General features: G+C 36.0%; 1 protein-coding gene across 3 annotated transcripts in view; it reads right to left on the reverse strand.

The window, feature by feature from the left end:
- LOC150105870 (CD151 antigen-like) overlaps positions 1 to 18898 on the reverse strand; it is a 133662-nt gene that overhangs the window by 87807 nt on the left and 26957 nt on the right. For all 3 annotated transcript variants that reach the window (XR_016548459.1, XM_090394380.1, XM_090394379.1), the window contains exon 3: positions 2554 to 2658. Coding sequence is in view for 2 of the 3 variants with exons in the window: in XM_090394380.1 (XP_090250506.1) it covers positions 2554 to 2658 (105 nt within the window). In the remaining variant the exon portion in view is untranslated. The remainder of the gene's footprint in view (positions 1 to 2553; positions 2659 to 18898) is intronic.

Genomic DNA, 18898 nt, shown 5'->3' on the forward strand with positions numbered 1-18898 from the left:
GTAGCTTGGTCCACCTTTGCTCCGAGTTGCCTGATGCTGCACTACCTTTCCTCAGTCCTGAAGATATTTTCAGGTGCAAACTTTGTTTACTCACACTTGGATAAAGGATTAAACTAAATTTATTATGAAGTGAAATAGTCAGCTGTTTGCTGATTATGCAAAGTTGGGCATGTGACAATTAATGTGATGTAGGGAGCTTGCAGGATGGTTTAAATATGTTGTCGATATAGACAAAATATAATGGGTATAACAATATCACACTCAGGATTTAATCTTTGGGGGAGGGGGGGGGGCCTGAGTTGAGTAGATGATTTGAGAATACACACTATGCATCACATACGACCCGACCTATGACTGAGCATCTGCAATGATTGCTAATTCATAAGTAGCATAGAAATAGAACACACAACGATACAACACAAATGAGAAAATTATTTTTAATTAGGAAAAGATTTTTGGAAAATTTTTTACTGTTTTTTCCCTTTTTTCTTTGAGAGAGGGGGCACCCCCCCCCTCTGGGCACACCACTGGGGTATAAGTTTAATGTGGAAAAATGTCAAGTTATGCACTTTGTGATAAATAGATTACAAGCTGTGTACTACATTGATGGATCTGTATGCCAGGAAATAGATGAAATTATGGGAGTGGTAATACAACAGAGGGTTGAAGTTTAGAGGACATATGACTAAGAATGGAGTTCATAAGATTATGTGGCTATTGAAAACACACTAACAACTAGAGACATAGAAATTGTTATTCCTCTTTATAAGGCTTTGATAATTATACATCTGATTACTGCAGTTAGTTCTGTTCACCTAGGTTTCTTGGGATGAGGAAGCAGTAAAGATGATCTAGAGGCAAGTAACCAAGATGGTGAGGGATCTGTGGAATGTCCCCTTCAAGGATAGATTGAGGGTTTGGGTTGCAGATACTGTCAACAGGCAAAAAAAAAAAAAAAAAAAAAAAAAAAAGGGGGATATGATAGAAATGTTTTCTTTACTTAAAGGCTTTTATATAATTAATTCAGGGAAAAGTGTTTCAGCACTTGATTAAACTAAAAATGCAGAACAAGAAGTTATCCCTGGAAGTTAACTAGAGTTTAGCAGGGGCATGTGTGTGTGAGGATTAGATTTTTCACTTGGAGAGTGAAATAATTCCACAGCTGCCTACTCACTGATGAGACCTCAATAAAGGTTGAAACTGGTCTGGGTTGTGACCCCCACCCATAATGTATAACATCATACATCTTCTAGGAGATGTGTTTTACATTTATGGGAAATACAAAGGAAAGTGATCGGAACTTAATCCATCTATACCACGAGCTGCCTTGGTGTTGCACCACCACCACCACCACCACCATAAGTCTTGAACCACGTTCAGGCGCAAACTTGACTTACTTGTCTGTTTGCTTACTTGGGAAAAAGAATTAAAAACCAAGGTTATAAAATTACTTGGTATCTTATATAATATATAATATATATTATAATATATATATAAATTATATAAATATATAAATTATAATATATATATATATATACTATTATAATATATAATATATATTATACCCAAGGTGAAAAACCTTTCATTCCACAGATATAGCATTTTCTGCATGTTGTAATATCTCATGGTATATTTTTTTACTTTCATTTTTACATCAAGCCTTACTCTGATGTAAGGTTTGATGTAACCTTACTATGGTAAGGTTATTGCTGTTTGCAGGTTTGTTCTTATGAATTTTTAAATCTCAATCCACCTAATCTTAAATACCATTCTACATTTGGTTTTGGAACCAAAGATTTCCATGAAACTACTTAAAACTATCCTAAAACACTTCCCTTATCTCACAGATACATATAAATCACACTTTTAATGGATTTTCATTCTTCGTTATGCCTTTTCTACAGGTAGTTCAATAGATGCTGTTCTGCCAAACTAACCACCATCATTACCCTCATTACTGTGTAATTATCATTAATTACATTAAGCTGCTTGTCAAGATCGATACACAGTTCAACTTCAAATATACTGAAACAACTTGAAACTGAAATCTTTTCTGAAGAGTTAGCACTTGCTAACGGTTCCAACGGCACCATTTCCCTCTCAATAAGTGATCAGAATCTTCCATCAACATCAAGAATAAAGGTGAAAAATTATTTTTTTTTCCTTTTTCACTTTCATTCTTACTATGACAATAAATAATTGTTGTCTTCAAAATATTATTGTAAATTTTTGTGATAGAATTATAAAAATAAAATACTTTTCCATCTAAATTTCAAATTTTGAGAAGTGAAGATAGATTTGAAATTTAAACTGAAGTTTCAGAAGTTAGATGAAAAAAAAATTAATTGTTAAAGAACTGTCAGATTTGAAGCATGTTATTTAAAAATTTTAAAAACAATAACACAGGTAGGATAGTTTTGTCACTAATTTTACAAAATACAGTTGATCTTAATAAAAAGAAAGAAATATTTAAATTAGTAAAACATATGGGTGTCAGAGTAGGGAGCAATCTCACACTCTTTATAAGTCATTATCACTTCATGAAAGACTTACTCTTTGTTGTAGCTTATCCACTGCATATGTAACACCATGATGTGTTAACTTTCCATATTTATGTTTAATACCCACTGTGACTAATTCTCTTATAATAATGGTAAACTGCAAAGATATAAGAATAATGCAAAAACAAAATAATGATTAAAAGAAATATTCTCAATTAAGAAAACACAAATATATAACATAGATTTTCTATCAATCACTAAATAAGCATAAAACTTTACATATAAACTGTTTTGACAATAAACACAAAAAATCAACCTATGCCACTAGCACTGAGGTGATAATTACAAGTCTTTTATAACTGCACTGGAAGATATAATATGTTTTTATTATTATTATTTCTGATTTCCATGATGGAATCAAGACACATCATAGGAGGTTCATATTAAGAAACACGAAGCCTATCATACAGCTCCTTAAACTGATCTGCTGTTTGCACTTTCATCAGCCTCTCAGGCAATTCGTTCTGTGAGCTCTACCATTCACCATAAAAAAAAAAATTAAAAAAAAAACGCCCTTCTTACTACTTCTATTTGGAATTTCAAGATGCCTCCTTATCCTTGTTCCTTTATCTCATTCTACCACATGAAAATTTTCCCAAGTGTCAAACTGATAAAATATATTTTGACAGCTTAAATGTCACAATCATATCCCTTTTCCTTCATCTTCTTTCACCAAACTCTGTAGTTTAAATGCCTTCCCTTTATTCTCATAATCAATCCTTTCTTTTAAACTTACACGGTGATCCGAATGTATTTTCGAAAATTATGGAGACAACTACCGTGTTTGAATAAAAACTTGAGTTTAATATAACTAAAATCTACATTCGACGTTTCGACCTTTATGTCAAGGTCATCTTCTGGAGCATACAACTATACACAGGAAACAAGCTATACTACAATCAAACTGGTTTGTTAAAGACCGCTACAACAATTGTTGGCCTGACCTCTGGTGAGAAAATCTTTTATTTTTTATTTTTTTATTTTATTTTTTATTTTTTTATTTTATTTTTTATTTTTCTTTTATTTATTTATTTTCTCACCAGAGGTCAGGCCAACAATTGTTGTAGCGGTTGGTCAGTGTCTTTAACAAAGCAGTTTGATTGTTGTATAGCTTGTTTCCTGTGTATAGTTGTATGCTCCAGAAGATGACCTTGACATAAAGGTCGAAACGTCGAATGTAGATTTTAGTTATATTAAACTAAAGTTTTTCTTCAAACATGGTAGTTGTCTCATAATCAATCTTATTCATCCTGATATCATTTTTAGTATCCAACTCTGTAATCACTTCCATGGTTATTTCATCCCCCCCCCCTTAAAATGACACACACCAGATCTGAGTACAGTAATCCAATAAGGTCTGATCAGAGCTTTATACAATGGAATTATCTCTGCTGGTCAATGTCCTATTCAATATTGCAGCAATTCTTTGGACTGTCTTCACAACCTCTGCAATATATCCTTTCACCTTCAAATTTCTATCTCTAATCTCTCCAAGATTCCTTGCTTTCTTCTATTTCTTCCAGTATAACTCCAACATTCTCTAAAATTTTGAAATTTGCTTAAGCTGAATTGAAAAAAGCCTTAAGCTGAATTAAACTGAAATCCCCATTCATTTGTTCAAGGGGATTTGAATAACCTAATATTCCAGTGGAACATCAGCACCTCTTACTAATAAGTCTCCCAAGATTCCCATCATCTGAAAAGTCATGTGACTGCAGGAACATCTTCCTGCAGTCACATGACAAGGTCCCAGTACTGAAAATCATGGAACTCTACTTATAACCTTTCTACTCTACAATACCGCTTCCTCCATATACAACTCTGATATCTATTGGTAAGCTAGTTACCAATCCATTCCACTAACCTGACATACAAACCTACATGTCACAATTTAAATACCAACTTTTCATGATGCAGCACCCTAACAAAATGTCTTTGCAAGAAAAAAAAAATAAAATAAATAACAGTATACGTATACCTTGTCCTCATCCAATGCTCTTGTTACCATCATAAAAGCCAACCAGATTACTACAACTAGAGGGTCTCTTACCAAATCCATTCTGGCCTACATAAATAATACTTTCCTCATCTGTATACAAGTTGTTACCAATTTTTTTAAAATCTTAGCAACCAAATGAAAAAAAAAATTAACTGGCTATAGTTTGATACATGCACTGCACCATCTCCCTTATGCAACTAACACTATCTAACCCTTCTTTCACCCTTCAAGAGCTTGCCACACTGCAAGACTTTATTAAATTCCAAAGCAATTCCCTAGTATATTCCATTACAAAGCATGTAATGGAATATACTAGGGGTTCGAGAGTGCTTGAACTAGTAATTGCATCTGAGAATTTGACTAATGAATATGACCACGTTGCCACCAATTGGTGAGAGTGATCATAAGGTCTTGGAGGTGGGAGGTGGCTAAATGTGTGGAATTCTCAATTAAGAAAGGGTACATGTGGAATTACGAGGCTGGTAAGTATGACAAGCATAAGAGATTGCTTGGTTCAGTGCCATGGCACGTAAAACTGCAAGGGCTGGAGGTTGATAGTGCATGGGAAGCAATAAAGGAGCGTTTCAAGGAGGTAATGGTTGACCGTATACCTAGAATCTGGATGACAAATCAAGTAGGAATTAAATGGATGAATAACACCATTAAGCTTGAGCTGCAAAAAAAAGAAACAACTGTGGAGGGAATTTAAGGAGAAAGGTAACCTGCAGGCCCATGAACAGTATAAAGGGCTGGAGGTTGATAGTGCATGGGAAGCAATAAAGGAGCGTTTCAAGGAGGTAATGGTTGACCGTATACCTAGAATCTGGATGACAAATCAAGTAGGAATTAAATGGATGAATAACACCATTAAGCTTGAGCTGCAAAAAAAAGAAACAACTGTGGAGGGAATTTAAGGAGAAAGGTAACCTGCAGGCCCATGAACAGTATAAAGTATGGGCCAGAAGGGTAAGAAAAGCAAAAGCAGATTATGAAAGGAAATTAGCCAGGCAAGAGAATCCCAAACAGTTTTTTCGATATGCTGCAATTACTGAGCAAGAGTATATCATCCAGGCAGTGATATTGCAGGAAATAAAGGAACCAATAGCTTGGCTCCTTCATTCCTGGTTCCTTTCATTCAATATGGGAATTGAGGTGAATAAAATGAAGATGAATAGTATATTACAAAACCTTAATGTGAATACATCTGGGATTGGATGGTATACCAGCTCGGGTCTTACGTGAAGCAGCTAAAGAATTGTCAGTGTCCTTGACCATTTTGTTTAATTTGAGTCTCGGATCTGGGTTAGTCCCAAGGGGGGAGGGGGGAAGGGAGAAAAAGAGGTCCACTGCATAAAGGAGGTTCCAAGACCACTGTTGCAAATTACCGACTAATTAGCATATCAGGAGTTGTTGTCAAGGTTTTGGAGAAATTAGTCAAGAAAAGAATACAGGATTGGATAGATGAAAATGGGATACTGTATGGGGGGACAACATGGTTTTGTGAAGGGTAGATCATGCCTCAGTAACTTGCTCACGTTTTATAACACAGTGACGGCTGAACTGGATAGGGGTAATGGGTTTACAGTGATGCTACTGGACCTTGCCAAGGCCTTTGACAGGATACCACATGGAACCCTAATCAGTAAACTGGAGCAGATGGGGATAGATATAGGGTTGGTGAGATGGATAGGAGGGTGGTTTATTCAGGAGTGGAGTCTAAAAGACGGCTAGTGGTGTGCCGCAGGGCTCTGTTCTTGGACCACTGCTTTTCAATTTGTTCATCAATGATATAGGAAAGGATTTGAGAGGAAGTGTTCACTTGTTTGCTGATGATGCAAAGTTGGGTAGAGCAATTGTGAGTGCACAGGATGTCAAAATTTTACAGGATGATTTGGATAGTTTGGAGGACTGGGCTAGAAAAAATGAATGTCAATTTAATGTGGCAAAGTGTAAGGTTATGCACTTTGGGGTGAAAAGAATAGCAGCAGTATATTGCATTGGTGGAACCACACTCCAGGAGATTGATGAAGCCAGGGATTTGGGAGTGTTGGTGGATAGGGAATTGAAGTTTAGGGGGCACATTGCAAAAGTGACTAAATCAGCTCATCAAATCACTTGGCTTCTGAAAAATACTTTAACATGCAGAGACAAACAAGTTGTTGTTCCTCTGTATCGAGCCTTGATAAGACCCCATCTGGACTACTGTGCCCAGTTATGGGCACCAGGGTTTCTTCGTGATGGGGAGGAAGTGGAGAGGATCCAGAGACGAGTGACCAAGATGATAGCAGGTCTGTGGAATGAACCTTATGAGAATAGGTTGAAGATTTGTGGGTTGCAGAGATTGGACGATAGGCGAGGAGGGGTGATATGATTGAGACATTCAAATTACTGAAGGGTTTCTATAAGATTGATCCAGAAGATATTTTTGAAAATATGACTGGTGGTGGGAGGACTAGGGGCCATGCATGGAAGCTGGGCAAGAGCATGGTTGACAAGGGTGTTAGAGCTAGGTTTTTTACTTTGAGAGTGGTGAATGAGTGGAATAAGCTTCCAGAGTCTATTGTGGGTGCTACGACCATGAATGAGTTCAAGGCAAGGTATGATAGATACTGTGTCAATGTCAAATAGTTGTTCTTGACATGATGTTAGGGCTTCCCTCAATGAGTCTGTCGACTCCTTGGAGTTGCCCGGAACAATAATAACAATGTATAAGCAAAGGGGCATCTCAAAAATCTAGGTTACCATTCAAGATCACTCTAACCTCAGTGAGTAACCCAAAGGAGCTAATAACTCATATACTCAATTAAACACAGCAGTAGTTCTGGTTGATAAAACCTGCAAAAGCTTCAACTCCATCCAGTAATAGGCAAAATCACCAAGCTTAGCATCAACCCTACAAGCTGCCAGCAAAACTGCTCAAATTCCCAGGGCAAGGCATCCATTGAAGGATCCTAATCAAGGTCATATCAGTAGAGGCTATAACATAAGCAAGCATCTAATGGAATGAGACCACTTCAGCAGCACATCTATAGAAAACTATGGCAGTGGCAACTTACCCAGGAGAGATGCCAAGGTTGAAGTAATGCAGAAGTCACATATTTCCAATATACAAGAAATGAAAAGGTATATCACCTTATTCAAATACTCTGGATTAGAACAAGTTGTTGAGAGTTTTTTTTCCTTGGTTATAAATTAAATTAAATATGCCAAAAAAATTATGTTATTGTTTAAACCTTTATCCATGTGTAACTAAACAAAGTTTGTGCATGAAGTTTCTTCATGACTAGGCTACTTGTATAATGTGAATAACTTCATATTAATTGTTGTTGTAGCCTAGTTGTGAAGATAATTCACAACAAAGCCACTTGTGTATAGTGACTAATGACTTCACATTAATGCCTTTAGTCTGGGTCTGTTTCCTGCTGATGAAACTGCAATAACTGCTCTGGGTAGTGGCCCTTCCCAGAATGCATAGCATTATATACACTCGTGTGCACTTTTCATTATGGGATACTAAGCCAATTAATGTGATGCTGTTAGCAACTACATACAAGTAACTTGGTTGTGAAGATATTTCACGCATAAGCTTTGTTTGTTTATACCTGGATAAAGAATTAAACAAGAATATAATTTCTTGGCATCTTTCATTTAATTTGTAACCAAATGAAAACACTTTCAACAACACATTTTCAATACAATTCTGCAACTGATGCTATCATTTTACTTCCTTAACTTTTTTTTTTTTAAGAAGTCTATATTTTTGGTGGTCTACAGTCATTTAATCAAATGTCTTATTTCTAAGGCAATTCTCAGATCAATAAGTTTAAATTGGTTTGAAGACTGTCTTGTGTATAGCTGCTTAATTGTTTTAACTAATTTCTTTCTTATTACATATAAACTCATTTAGTTGACTTCCTGTCATTAACTTTACTTATTCTGTTGACTTTTTTCATACTTATTTTTCAATATTCTCTGAAAATTTGACCTGCCTAAACAGTTGAAACATTCCCAAACTTTCCAGCGTATGTTCTTAATCTGTCTTTTTATTGTTGATTTTCATCAGATTTCTTACAGCAGTTATTCAATTTAATGAAGGAATCCTTTAGAATTTGACTAGATTCATTTAAGAATATAACATCACCCACATAAAGTAAAGATCTGAGATTGAGTTTACAGGCATTTGATAAATACCACATGAAAGCAGGGATTAAAATGGCTCTGGACCAAATTAAACTGTTCTTCCTGGAAACTTTTCCTTTTTTTTTCTAATTGCATGAATTAATAAATCCTGACATATTTTTTTTTTATTTTTTTTGATCCTGAATTGTTTATCTATCTGAATAGCTATCCAGATTGGAACAATTTATTTGTTCCTCAGAAGATATTTATTTCTATGTCAGAGCAAAACATTTTACTCCAGAAAATGATGCTCCATCCAAAAAAAATCATACATATATCAATACATGTATAAGGGGGACTGGAAAGTAATCAATTTTTTTGAACTACATTTTTAATATAAATTTTATTAAAGAACAAATTAACGTTATTCAATTCTATAATCGCCATCTTTAATTATAACCTTATTCCAATGATCTACTAAGTTTAGAACTCCTTTTTTGAAAAAAGTTTTTTCTTTGGAGGAAAAAAGTGATATCAAACTCCTTTGGACATCATCTTGTGAAAGGAAGGTTTTATTTCTTATGCTGTGTTCTAAGGACCTGAATAAGTGATAGTCACTAGGGGCAGTATATGGAGGATGTGGAAGAAGTTCCCATCCTAACTGCCTAATTTTTTCTTGAGTCATTCTTGCAGAATGTGGTTTTGCATTATCTTGCTGCAAAATTACCCCTTTTTGATTGACAAGCGCAGGACGTTTGATTAGCAATGCTTTATCCCACCAAATGCACAACAGAACCTTTTGTGGAGGAAGTCCATCTTTAGGTGTTGGAATTGGAGTTTGATTTGGAGAAAGCCACTGTTTTTTGCATTTATTATTCTTATACAGCACCCATTTTTCGTCACCAGTTACGACTCGTTCCAAAAAGGAATCATTTTGTTGTCTGGTCAACAATGAATTGCAAATAACCCATCTCTGTGCTTTATTGTTTTATAACAGCTCATGCAGTACCCATACACCCTGTTTAAGAACCTTGCCACTCTTATGTAAGTGCTCTTGGACAGTTGACCATGAGGTCTTCCAGATCGAGGACGATCAGAGAGATCAATATTTTTTTCTGCAAATCTCCTAAACCATTGCTGGCATTTGTTAACCTTCAATACATCTCCATAAGTTGAGCAAATAATTTTGGTAGCCTCGGTAGCATTCTTTCCTTTGTGAAACAAAAACAGCATACAATGACGTAAATGGTGCTCTTCACCTTTAAAGTCTGCCATATTAAAAAAATAATCTAAAATTAAAAAAAAAAAAGATTTTTTAAATAGAAAAGTAATGCTAATATTTAAATAAAAATCAAATTTAATAATTTATGAGTTATTTAAGAAAAAACAATTGGCTAAAAATGACCTATTAAAAATAATTGATTACTTTCCAGTCCCCCTTATATATATGAGGGTGTGTTGAAAAGTTATGATAATTACCATGGAGGAATTGAAGTAAAACCATATAACTTACACATTATTCTACATTATCCCCATGAAGTGTTATACACTTGTTACAACACTGCTGCATCATTTGCAATCCTCTTAGAAAAAATCTTTCCCTTGTTGCAAAAAATAGTTCTCAGTTGCAGATATGACTTCATCATCTGTGGCAAATTTTGTTCCTTTCAAGTGTTTCTTTAAATTTGGGAATAGGAAATAGTCAGATAGAGCCAGGTCTGGTGAATATGGTGGGTGAGGCAAATACTGAAAGCCCAAGTTGTGCATTGTCTGTTAGGTTCAATGAGCAGTGTGAGCAGGTGTGTTGTTCTGCAAAAGCAACATGCCTCTGCTCAGTTTCCAGCTGTAAATAAATTCCTTCAATTCCTTCAGAGCTGTTGAATAAACTGCAGCTGTAACAGTTTCACCTTTCTTGAGGTACTTGGTAAGGATTACACCATCCATAACCCAAAGGACAATGGCAAGAACCTTCCTGCTGACTTTTGGGTTTGGAACTTCTTTGGCCATGGGGAACATTTGTGTCTACACTCCATTGACTGTTGTTTGGTCTCTGGGTCATAGTGATGAAGTCATGTTTCATCAACAGTCACAATACAAGCCAAATATTTGCACCTGATTTCTCAAAATGACCAAAAATCCCTTGAGATGACAACACACGTTTTCTCTTTTTGTCTACATTCAAACATTTGGGGACCACTTTGCAGAGCTTCTGCATGTCCAGATGTTGGCAGATAATGACTCCAACTCATTCCCTGAATATGCCCAGAGTCTTTGCAATGTTTCTGGCTGGCATTCATCTGTCATCAAGTATCATGGCATGCATAGCATCGATGTTTTCAGGTGTGATTGCTGTGGAATGTCTTCCTTAATGGTAATGGCGGCATCTGATGTATCAGGATGCTCATTTTTAAACTTGGCAACCGATCTAACAACTGTTGGATATGCTGGGGAACAGTCTCTTAAGGTTTCACACAAAATTTGGTGAATCTGTTATGGACTTTTCTTGCAGCACAAAAAACTTGATGATGGTCCACACCTCTGTGTCTGAATTTCTTCAGAACCTGTGACGTCTTTTTATATCCTAAAATATCCTTTTTATATAATAAAAGAAAAAAAAACATATTATTACAATTTGATGAAACCATTTAACCCCTGGGCAAGAACAGAGGCATTGTATTTACAAAATTTTCCTAGATTAATCTTTTGACTTTATGGGGTCTTACAGTAATATAATATAATAATAATAGTTTGAGAAGACATTACAAGCTGTGTACAATATTGAAGGAACTAAACTGCAGGAAACAGATGAGTCCAGAGACTTCAATAAATGGGGCAAATGAATGCACTGATTTTGATTAATATTTATTAGAAATAACTGATTTAATTTAAATGTATATATGATATGAAAAACTTACACATTTTCTTGCACACTTAAAGTGTGAAAGATTTACTTTTTCAAGCAAATCACTGTAACTATAACACTGTAGTAGTGGCTCACTTTGATTTCTTCATGACTTGAATGAAAACCAGAAGTGTGTTGAGAAATAAAGCATGCATGGAGTGAAAAGATCCCTACTGCTGTGAGAGAAATGAAATTTTTTGAACTGGAAAGTGGATATTAAGTGGATTATCTTTCATATAGAAAGAAAAATGGTTAAACACATTTTGGTAAATTATGGAGACAACTACTATGTTTGAGTAAAAATTTAGTTTAATATAAACCAAAATCCACATTCGACGTTTCGACCTTTATATCAAGGTCATCTTCTGGAGCATATACACTATATACAGAGAAACAAGCTGCACTACAATTTTAATGGTTTGTTAAAGTTACTGATCAACTGTTACAACAATTATTGGCCTGACCTCTGGTGAAAAAAAAAAAACTTACTACATCAATGCTAGAGTCCTATTATTAATATTATCTATTGGTTGTAAAATTCCAATGGGAGCAAAAAAAAGTCCATGTATATATATATTAACACTATGATTATACATATAAATTTTAGCCAGTTGGTATGGAATGGTTTCCAATACTAGCTGAGGGTTGCCTATAGTCCTGAAGTACTAAATATTAGGTAGGCTGGATGTGTGCCATCCAGATTCTTGGAATTTTCATGCCACTATTATTGTTGATATTTGGGTGGTTTATCAGAATTTCACAGACTTCCTTAAATTTTCTTTCATACCAAGTTTTCATGTGGTGTAAAGAGCAGGTACTTTTCCAGTTGATTTGGTGTAAGGTGTTGAGAGCGTGATCTGAGAGGCCTGCTTCACCAAAATGGTTATATTTAATGTGTCTTATGTGTTCTTTCTTACATATAGAGATTGTACGACCTGTTTCACCAATGTATGGTAAGTTACAGGTGCAGTGGATGCAATATACTCCAGGATGTGCCAATGGGAGGACAAGATCCTTGGAGGAGTTGAATATGTTTTTAAGTTTTGTAGGTGGTTTAAAGATAGCATTGAGGTTATAATGGTGTAGAATGGTGTAGGAAAAATGGTTAAATGTTATCAAATGTTATGTTATGACAAAAGAACAACTGAAGGATATGGCATGTTGAATTTTTAATTACTATTAAAAAATGATTCAGAACCTTAAAGTACATAAAAGGAGGGAAGTGAAGATGATTCAGATATGTTATAACTTTTAGAAAAAACCAGCAACTAGCAAACTGTTTCAGTGATTCTTTAAAAGAGAACTCTGTAGTGTTTGAATTGAGGATTTCAGATCTGCAAGTTTTATTTCAACCTCTCTGGAAATAAAACTTCTATAATGAATTTTTTGGCACCAAAAAAAAGTGTAAATTATGCAAAAAAAAAAAAAAAAAAAAAAATTTGAATGGATTTTTAATGAGGCCAAAAATTAATTCACCACTTGTTCCTGTTTACTCACCTGTCGCAAACAGACAAGTGGATTTCTGGAGACATGCATACAGCATGCATACTACACATATCAGTGTAAATTATGTGTACAATATGTAGAAGAGAGGCTAGTATTAGAACTGGAAATGCAAGAATCAGAGGTGTGACAGGTGTTGACTGGGTTACAAGTTAATAAGGCTGTGAGAATTATTATTATTATTACCTGGGTATCTCAATAGACTCTGAAGAATCGTTACGGGAAACACATGCCAATCTTCACACACACACACACACACACACACACACACACACACACACACACACACACACACACACACACACACACACACACACACACACAATACCCATTATACCTCTTTTTAAATTAAATTCACTGTCAGGGCACTCATAACTAATACTACAATTTATTCCGCTCACCACTCTCCAAGAAAAAATCTTATCTGTATGCCCTTACTAACCACACTCTTACACAAATTCCATGCTTGACCTTCAGTTTTCTCTCTTATTTGCCATGCATTGAAAAATATCCTTCATGTCAATCTTATAGAACTCCTTTACTAACTTATAGGTTTCTATTATGTCCCCAATTTTTACACTTGTCAACTAAACTTTGCAACCTACACACCTTCAAGCTATCCTCATTGGGAGCATACCACCAACTTGTCACCAGCTTGGTCACTCATTACTGGAGCTCTCCACCACCACCACCACATTCCCAAGAAAACTAGATGACCAAATCTGTGAACTTTAGTTAAAATGTGGATAAATCATAAGCTTATAAACAGGGATAATAACCTGCTTCTCTTGACTTGTTAATAGGATTTTTCAACATACAAGTAATCCTTTAAATTAAATGAAAAATGCCAAGAGTTGGCCAAGTGGGTAGTGTATCCGCTCTCCAACCAAAAGGCTGTGAGTTCAGATCCCGCCGTAGGCATGGATGTTTGTGATTGTCTGTCACTAGTCTCTGGACCATCACCAATATCTCCACATCACATGTTCCTTCTTTCTTATTTTGAAAATTCTTCAAGTCTCGCCTTCAGGGAAGACCATGAGAACAAGTAATTTTGTAGACCCATGGATGTTCATAAAAGGGTTATTGTCCTTTGGAGAATGAAGGCGTTGAAGATGGTAAAAATAGGCTTACAGACCACACTGATGTTATGAATTTTAAGGAGGTTGATTATTAGAACTTCACAGGATCCATCTTTAAAATCCAATATTTAAAATAATACACTGCTGCATTAATCTGTCATCGTCACTTATCTGTCCAACTCTCCAGCCTACTTGAGTTCTCCATGGAGTCCAAATACTCATTGCAGAAGGTTTAACACTTATAAACCACAATATCATAACCTTGCTTTGAAAAAAATCAATGTTGGAGCACTCACTGCCCATTCCAGCAACATATTCAACTTGCTCACCGCTTGCCAAGCAAAAAATCTCTTTTTCACCTCTTTACTAACATCACCCTTATACAGCTCTCAGGAATGACCTCCAGTTCTCATATCACTCATTATCGTATGCAATAATTCCTCTGTATCTATTTGATAGGCTCCTCTCACCAAATTATATATGTCTGAATACTATCATCCCTCCTCCTATCTTCCAAGCTCTGAAAAACACATTCCTTCAATCTGTTGTACTTAATATTCCAGAGTCCTGAGACAGTCTTAGTTCTTCGCTTCTGCAACCTCTTCACTGTTTCCCAATACTGATACAGCCAGGTGACAAGATCTTGCACAGAAATCCAAATGAGGCATAATTAGCACCTTATAGAGTGAAACTATCACCTCATTCTTACACATCAGCATTCTTTGCATAATAGCAGCGATGTTTTGGGTAACCCTTACAACTTTCACAATATGTCCCATGAACTTCAGTTCTCTATCTACCAAGATATGTATTTCTTGCTTGGGCATAACTTTACACTTACCAACATTAAAATGATATGCCCCATTCTTCAGCCCAAAGTACCAAACTAATTCAACTCCTCTTACAACAACACATCAGAATATCCTGATATTGCTCTTCCTAATTTAGCATCATCAGCAAACAATTGAATATTTCCTTTCCCACCATGTGATATATAAGTTAAACAGCAGTACTCCTGGAACAGAACAGAACCCTGTTGCACCCACTCGTTATCTTCCTATTTTGGGACCCTGCACCTATCATGCACAATTTGCTGGCTCCTATTAGTCAACTAGTTTTGTAACCAAGCTGCTAAATGACTATCTAACCCCATCCTGCCCAATGTCAACAGTAGTTTATTATGTGGTACTTGATCAAATGCTTTATCAAAATTCAAAAAATTGCTGTATAAGCATCTTCCACTATCCAATACACTAGTCACCTTATTATAAAATGTAACAAGTTACTAAAGCATGACTCTCACCCTAACAATTCCATGATGCTCTCTCGAAAGCTTTCCAATCTCATCAATCCACATTTCTATTCTATCTCTTACCAGCCTTTCTAACACCTTTACCACTACACTTGGCTGGTGGTGGTAAAGGTGGCACTATTTCTCCTTCTGGGAATGTTCATTTTGCTAGACTTCTGCTGAACAACCATATTGAAAAAGTGCTCAATAAGGATTAGATGGGATATCACCACGTGTTAACTCTTTTGCATATCCCATTAATATATGTGGTGTTATCCTATCCACTCCCATAGACTTATTATTACAGGCAACTACAAGGAATCCTTAGACTCATCGAGAGAGAGGCCCTAAACATCAAGAACTATCCAGCATTTGCACAGTATCTATCATACTTTGCTTTGAACTCATTCACAGTCTTCCAGAACAGACTCTGGCAGCTTATTCCACTCATTTACCACTCTCCAAGTAAAAAACCTAGTTCTAATACCCTTGCTAACTACACTCTTGCTCAGTTTCCATGGATGGCTCCTAGTTCCCCAACCACCAAATCTGTTCTGAAAAATTTCCTCTGAATTAATCTTGTAAAAACCCCTCAATAATTTGAATGTCTCAATCATATCACCTCTTTTCTGCCTATCAATCAACCAATTTCTGTAGCCCACAAATCTTCAACCTGTTCTTGTAAGGTTCATTCCATAGTCCAGCTACCATCTTGGTCACGCACCTCTGGATCCTCTCTACCTCCTCCTCCCCATCACCAAGAAACACTGGCACCCAAATCTGTGCACAGTAAATATGGGGTTTTATCAAGGCTCGATAAAGAGGAACAATAACCTGTTTGTCTCCTTGTCAAAGTATTCTTCAGTAACCAAGTAATCTGATGAGCTGATTTAGCCACTTTTGCTATGTGCCCCTAAATTTCAACTCCCTATCCACCAACACTCCCAAGTCTCTGGCTTCGTCCATATGTGTCCTTATACAATGGAACCAGAATCTCCTTATTTCTATAAATCACTGTCTTCCGTATCACTGTCAGAATTCATTGTGCTGTCCTCACAATTTTAGCAATGTAACCAAAGAAGGCATGCCACAGAGTTCTCTTCCAGGATGGCTACTATTTAATTTGTACACTAAGCATTAACGATATAGGAAAGGATCTGAGAGGGAACTATTCAGTTATTTGCTGAGGATGCAAAATTGGGTAGAGCAATTGTTAATACAGATGATGTCAAAATTTTGCAGAATGATTTGAATAGATTGGCAGACTTGGCAAAAGAAAATGGATATCAGTTTAATGTGGCAAAGTGTAAGGTTATGCATTTTGGGATGAGAAGATTACTAGCTGTATACCACATTGATGGAAATGTACTCCAGAAAATTGGGAGTGTTAGTGGATAGGGAGTTAAAGTTCAGTAGCATATAGCAAAAATGGCTAAGCAGTTCATCAATTACTTGGTTAATGAAGAATACCTTGACGAGCAGAGTGCCAGCATTTCTTGGTGATGGGGAGGAGGAGGTAGAGAGTATCCAGAGCAAGTGACCAAGATGATAGCTGGACTATGGAATGAACCTTACGAGAACAGGTTGAAGATTTGTGGGTTACAGAAACTGATTGATAGACGGAAAAGGGATGATATGATGGATACATGCAAATTACTGAGGGTTTTTACAAAATTCATTCAGAGGAAATTTTTCAGAACAGGTGTGTTGGTGGGAGAACTAGGGTCATCCATGGAAACTGAGTAAGAGTGTAGTTAGCAAGTGGGTTAGAACTAGGTTTGTTGCTTGGAGAGTGGTGAACGAGTGGAATAGGTTGCCTGAGTCTGTTCTAGGTGGCAAGACTGTGAATGAGTTCAAAGCAAACTATGAAACTATGATAGATAGTCTGGAAATGTTGGAAAGTTCTTGACACGATGTTTAGAGCCTTCCTCAATGAGTCTAAGGACTCCTTAGAGTAGCCATAACAATAATATTAATAATTTCACAACACCGTCATCCCCATTCCCGTGTGTGCCCACATATCCAACCTATTCTTCTTGTAAAGCCATAACATTTGCTCTACTCCTCATAGTTTGTCCCAACTTTGCATCATCTGCAAACAACTGAATATACCCATTCAAGTCTTTCCTAATATCATTAACATGTAGGTTAAATAGCAATGATCCTAAAACAGATGAATGACTGAAGAACACTACTAGTGACTTTCCTCTTCCAGGATATTGCTCCCCAAAACACAATTTGTTGACATTTATCAGAAAGCCAATCCACAATCCAGTGCACTAGTCTAATATGTAATCCCATTTGATATAGTTTGAGTATCAACTTATGTGAAAATCTATCAAAAGACTTTGCAAAATCTAAGTATATTACTATGTATTCATCTCCCTGTTCCAATGCAGCTGTCACCTTATTGTAGTAAATAAGTAGATTACTAAAACATGACTTCACTTTAACAAATCCATGCTGTCCATCAAACATAATACCACAGTTGTCAACCTAATTCTGGATCCTGGTTCTCACCAACTGCTGCACCTGACAAACAAATTGGCTTATAATCTGATGCTTGAGTTCTGTCACCTCTCTTATGAAGCAGTACAATCTTGCCTCCCTTCTACTCATTTGGAACTTGATCCAATGTAACTCATATTAAACAAATATGTCAAGGCATATGTCAATTCCCTTACACATTCCTTTAAAATACATGGTGATATATTATCAAGTCTCACAGCCTTATTAACATCCAGTTTGCTCAATTCCTCACATACTTCTTGCTCATGCACAGTCAGTTTCTCCTCATCATCCATTGCTCTCAAATTCTCCATGATGTCACATTCACAAAGATGAAAGACCTTTGTGAGCTACTCATTAAATATCTCAACTATATCCTCTGCAGCAGTCGCTCTTATATCATTTTCTCAAATCAATGTTGTCCTACCATAATCATTCTTTTTTTTTTTTTTTGTTTTGTAATTATTCTTACTGGTTACATATTGAAAGAACTTCCTGGGATTTTTTTTTTTTTTTTTTTGTTGGCTTCATTAGCTAACTGCTGCTCATACTGCACTTTTGCCACCCTTACCAACCAAGTCACCCTCCTTGCTTGTTCTTTGTACTCCTCATGGAATTTATTATTACCACTCATCTTTTGTTGCCTCCATAATGCCTTCTTTCTCACCATCTGACTAGATAGGTGGAAATGGTGATTGAGGGAGAGACATGACAGGTGCATATAAGTTACTTAAGGATTTTCACTGGATTGATGCAGAAGAGATTTCTCAATGCATGACAAGAAAATAGAAAACAAAGAATCACTGCCTAGAAGCTGTGTAAGATCTTGTTAATAAGGGTATGAGAACTAGATTTTTTTTGTTTATGAGAGAGTGGTGAATGAGTGGAATGGGTTACTACTTGTGGTCGAGTGCTTACATTAGTCTATGGACTCTA

The sequence above is a fragment of the Typopeltis vanoorti genome, chromosome 6 (assembly GCF_054136105.1).
Source record: "Typopeltis vanoorti isolate ZY-2024b chromosome 6, IOZ_Tvanoo_1.0, whole genome shotgun sequence".
NCBI lineage: Eukaryota > Metazoa > Arthropoda > Arachnida > Uropygi > Thelyphonidae > Typopeltis > Typopeltis vanoorti.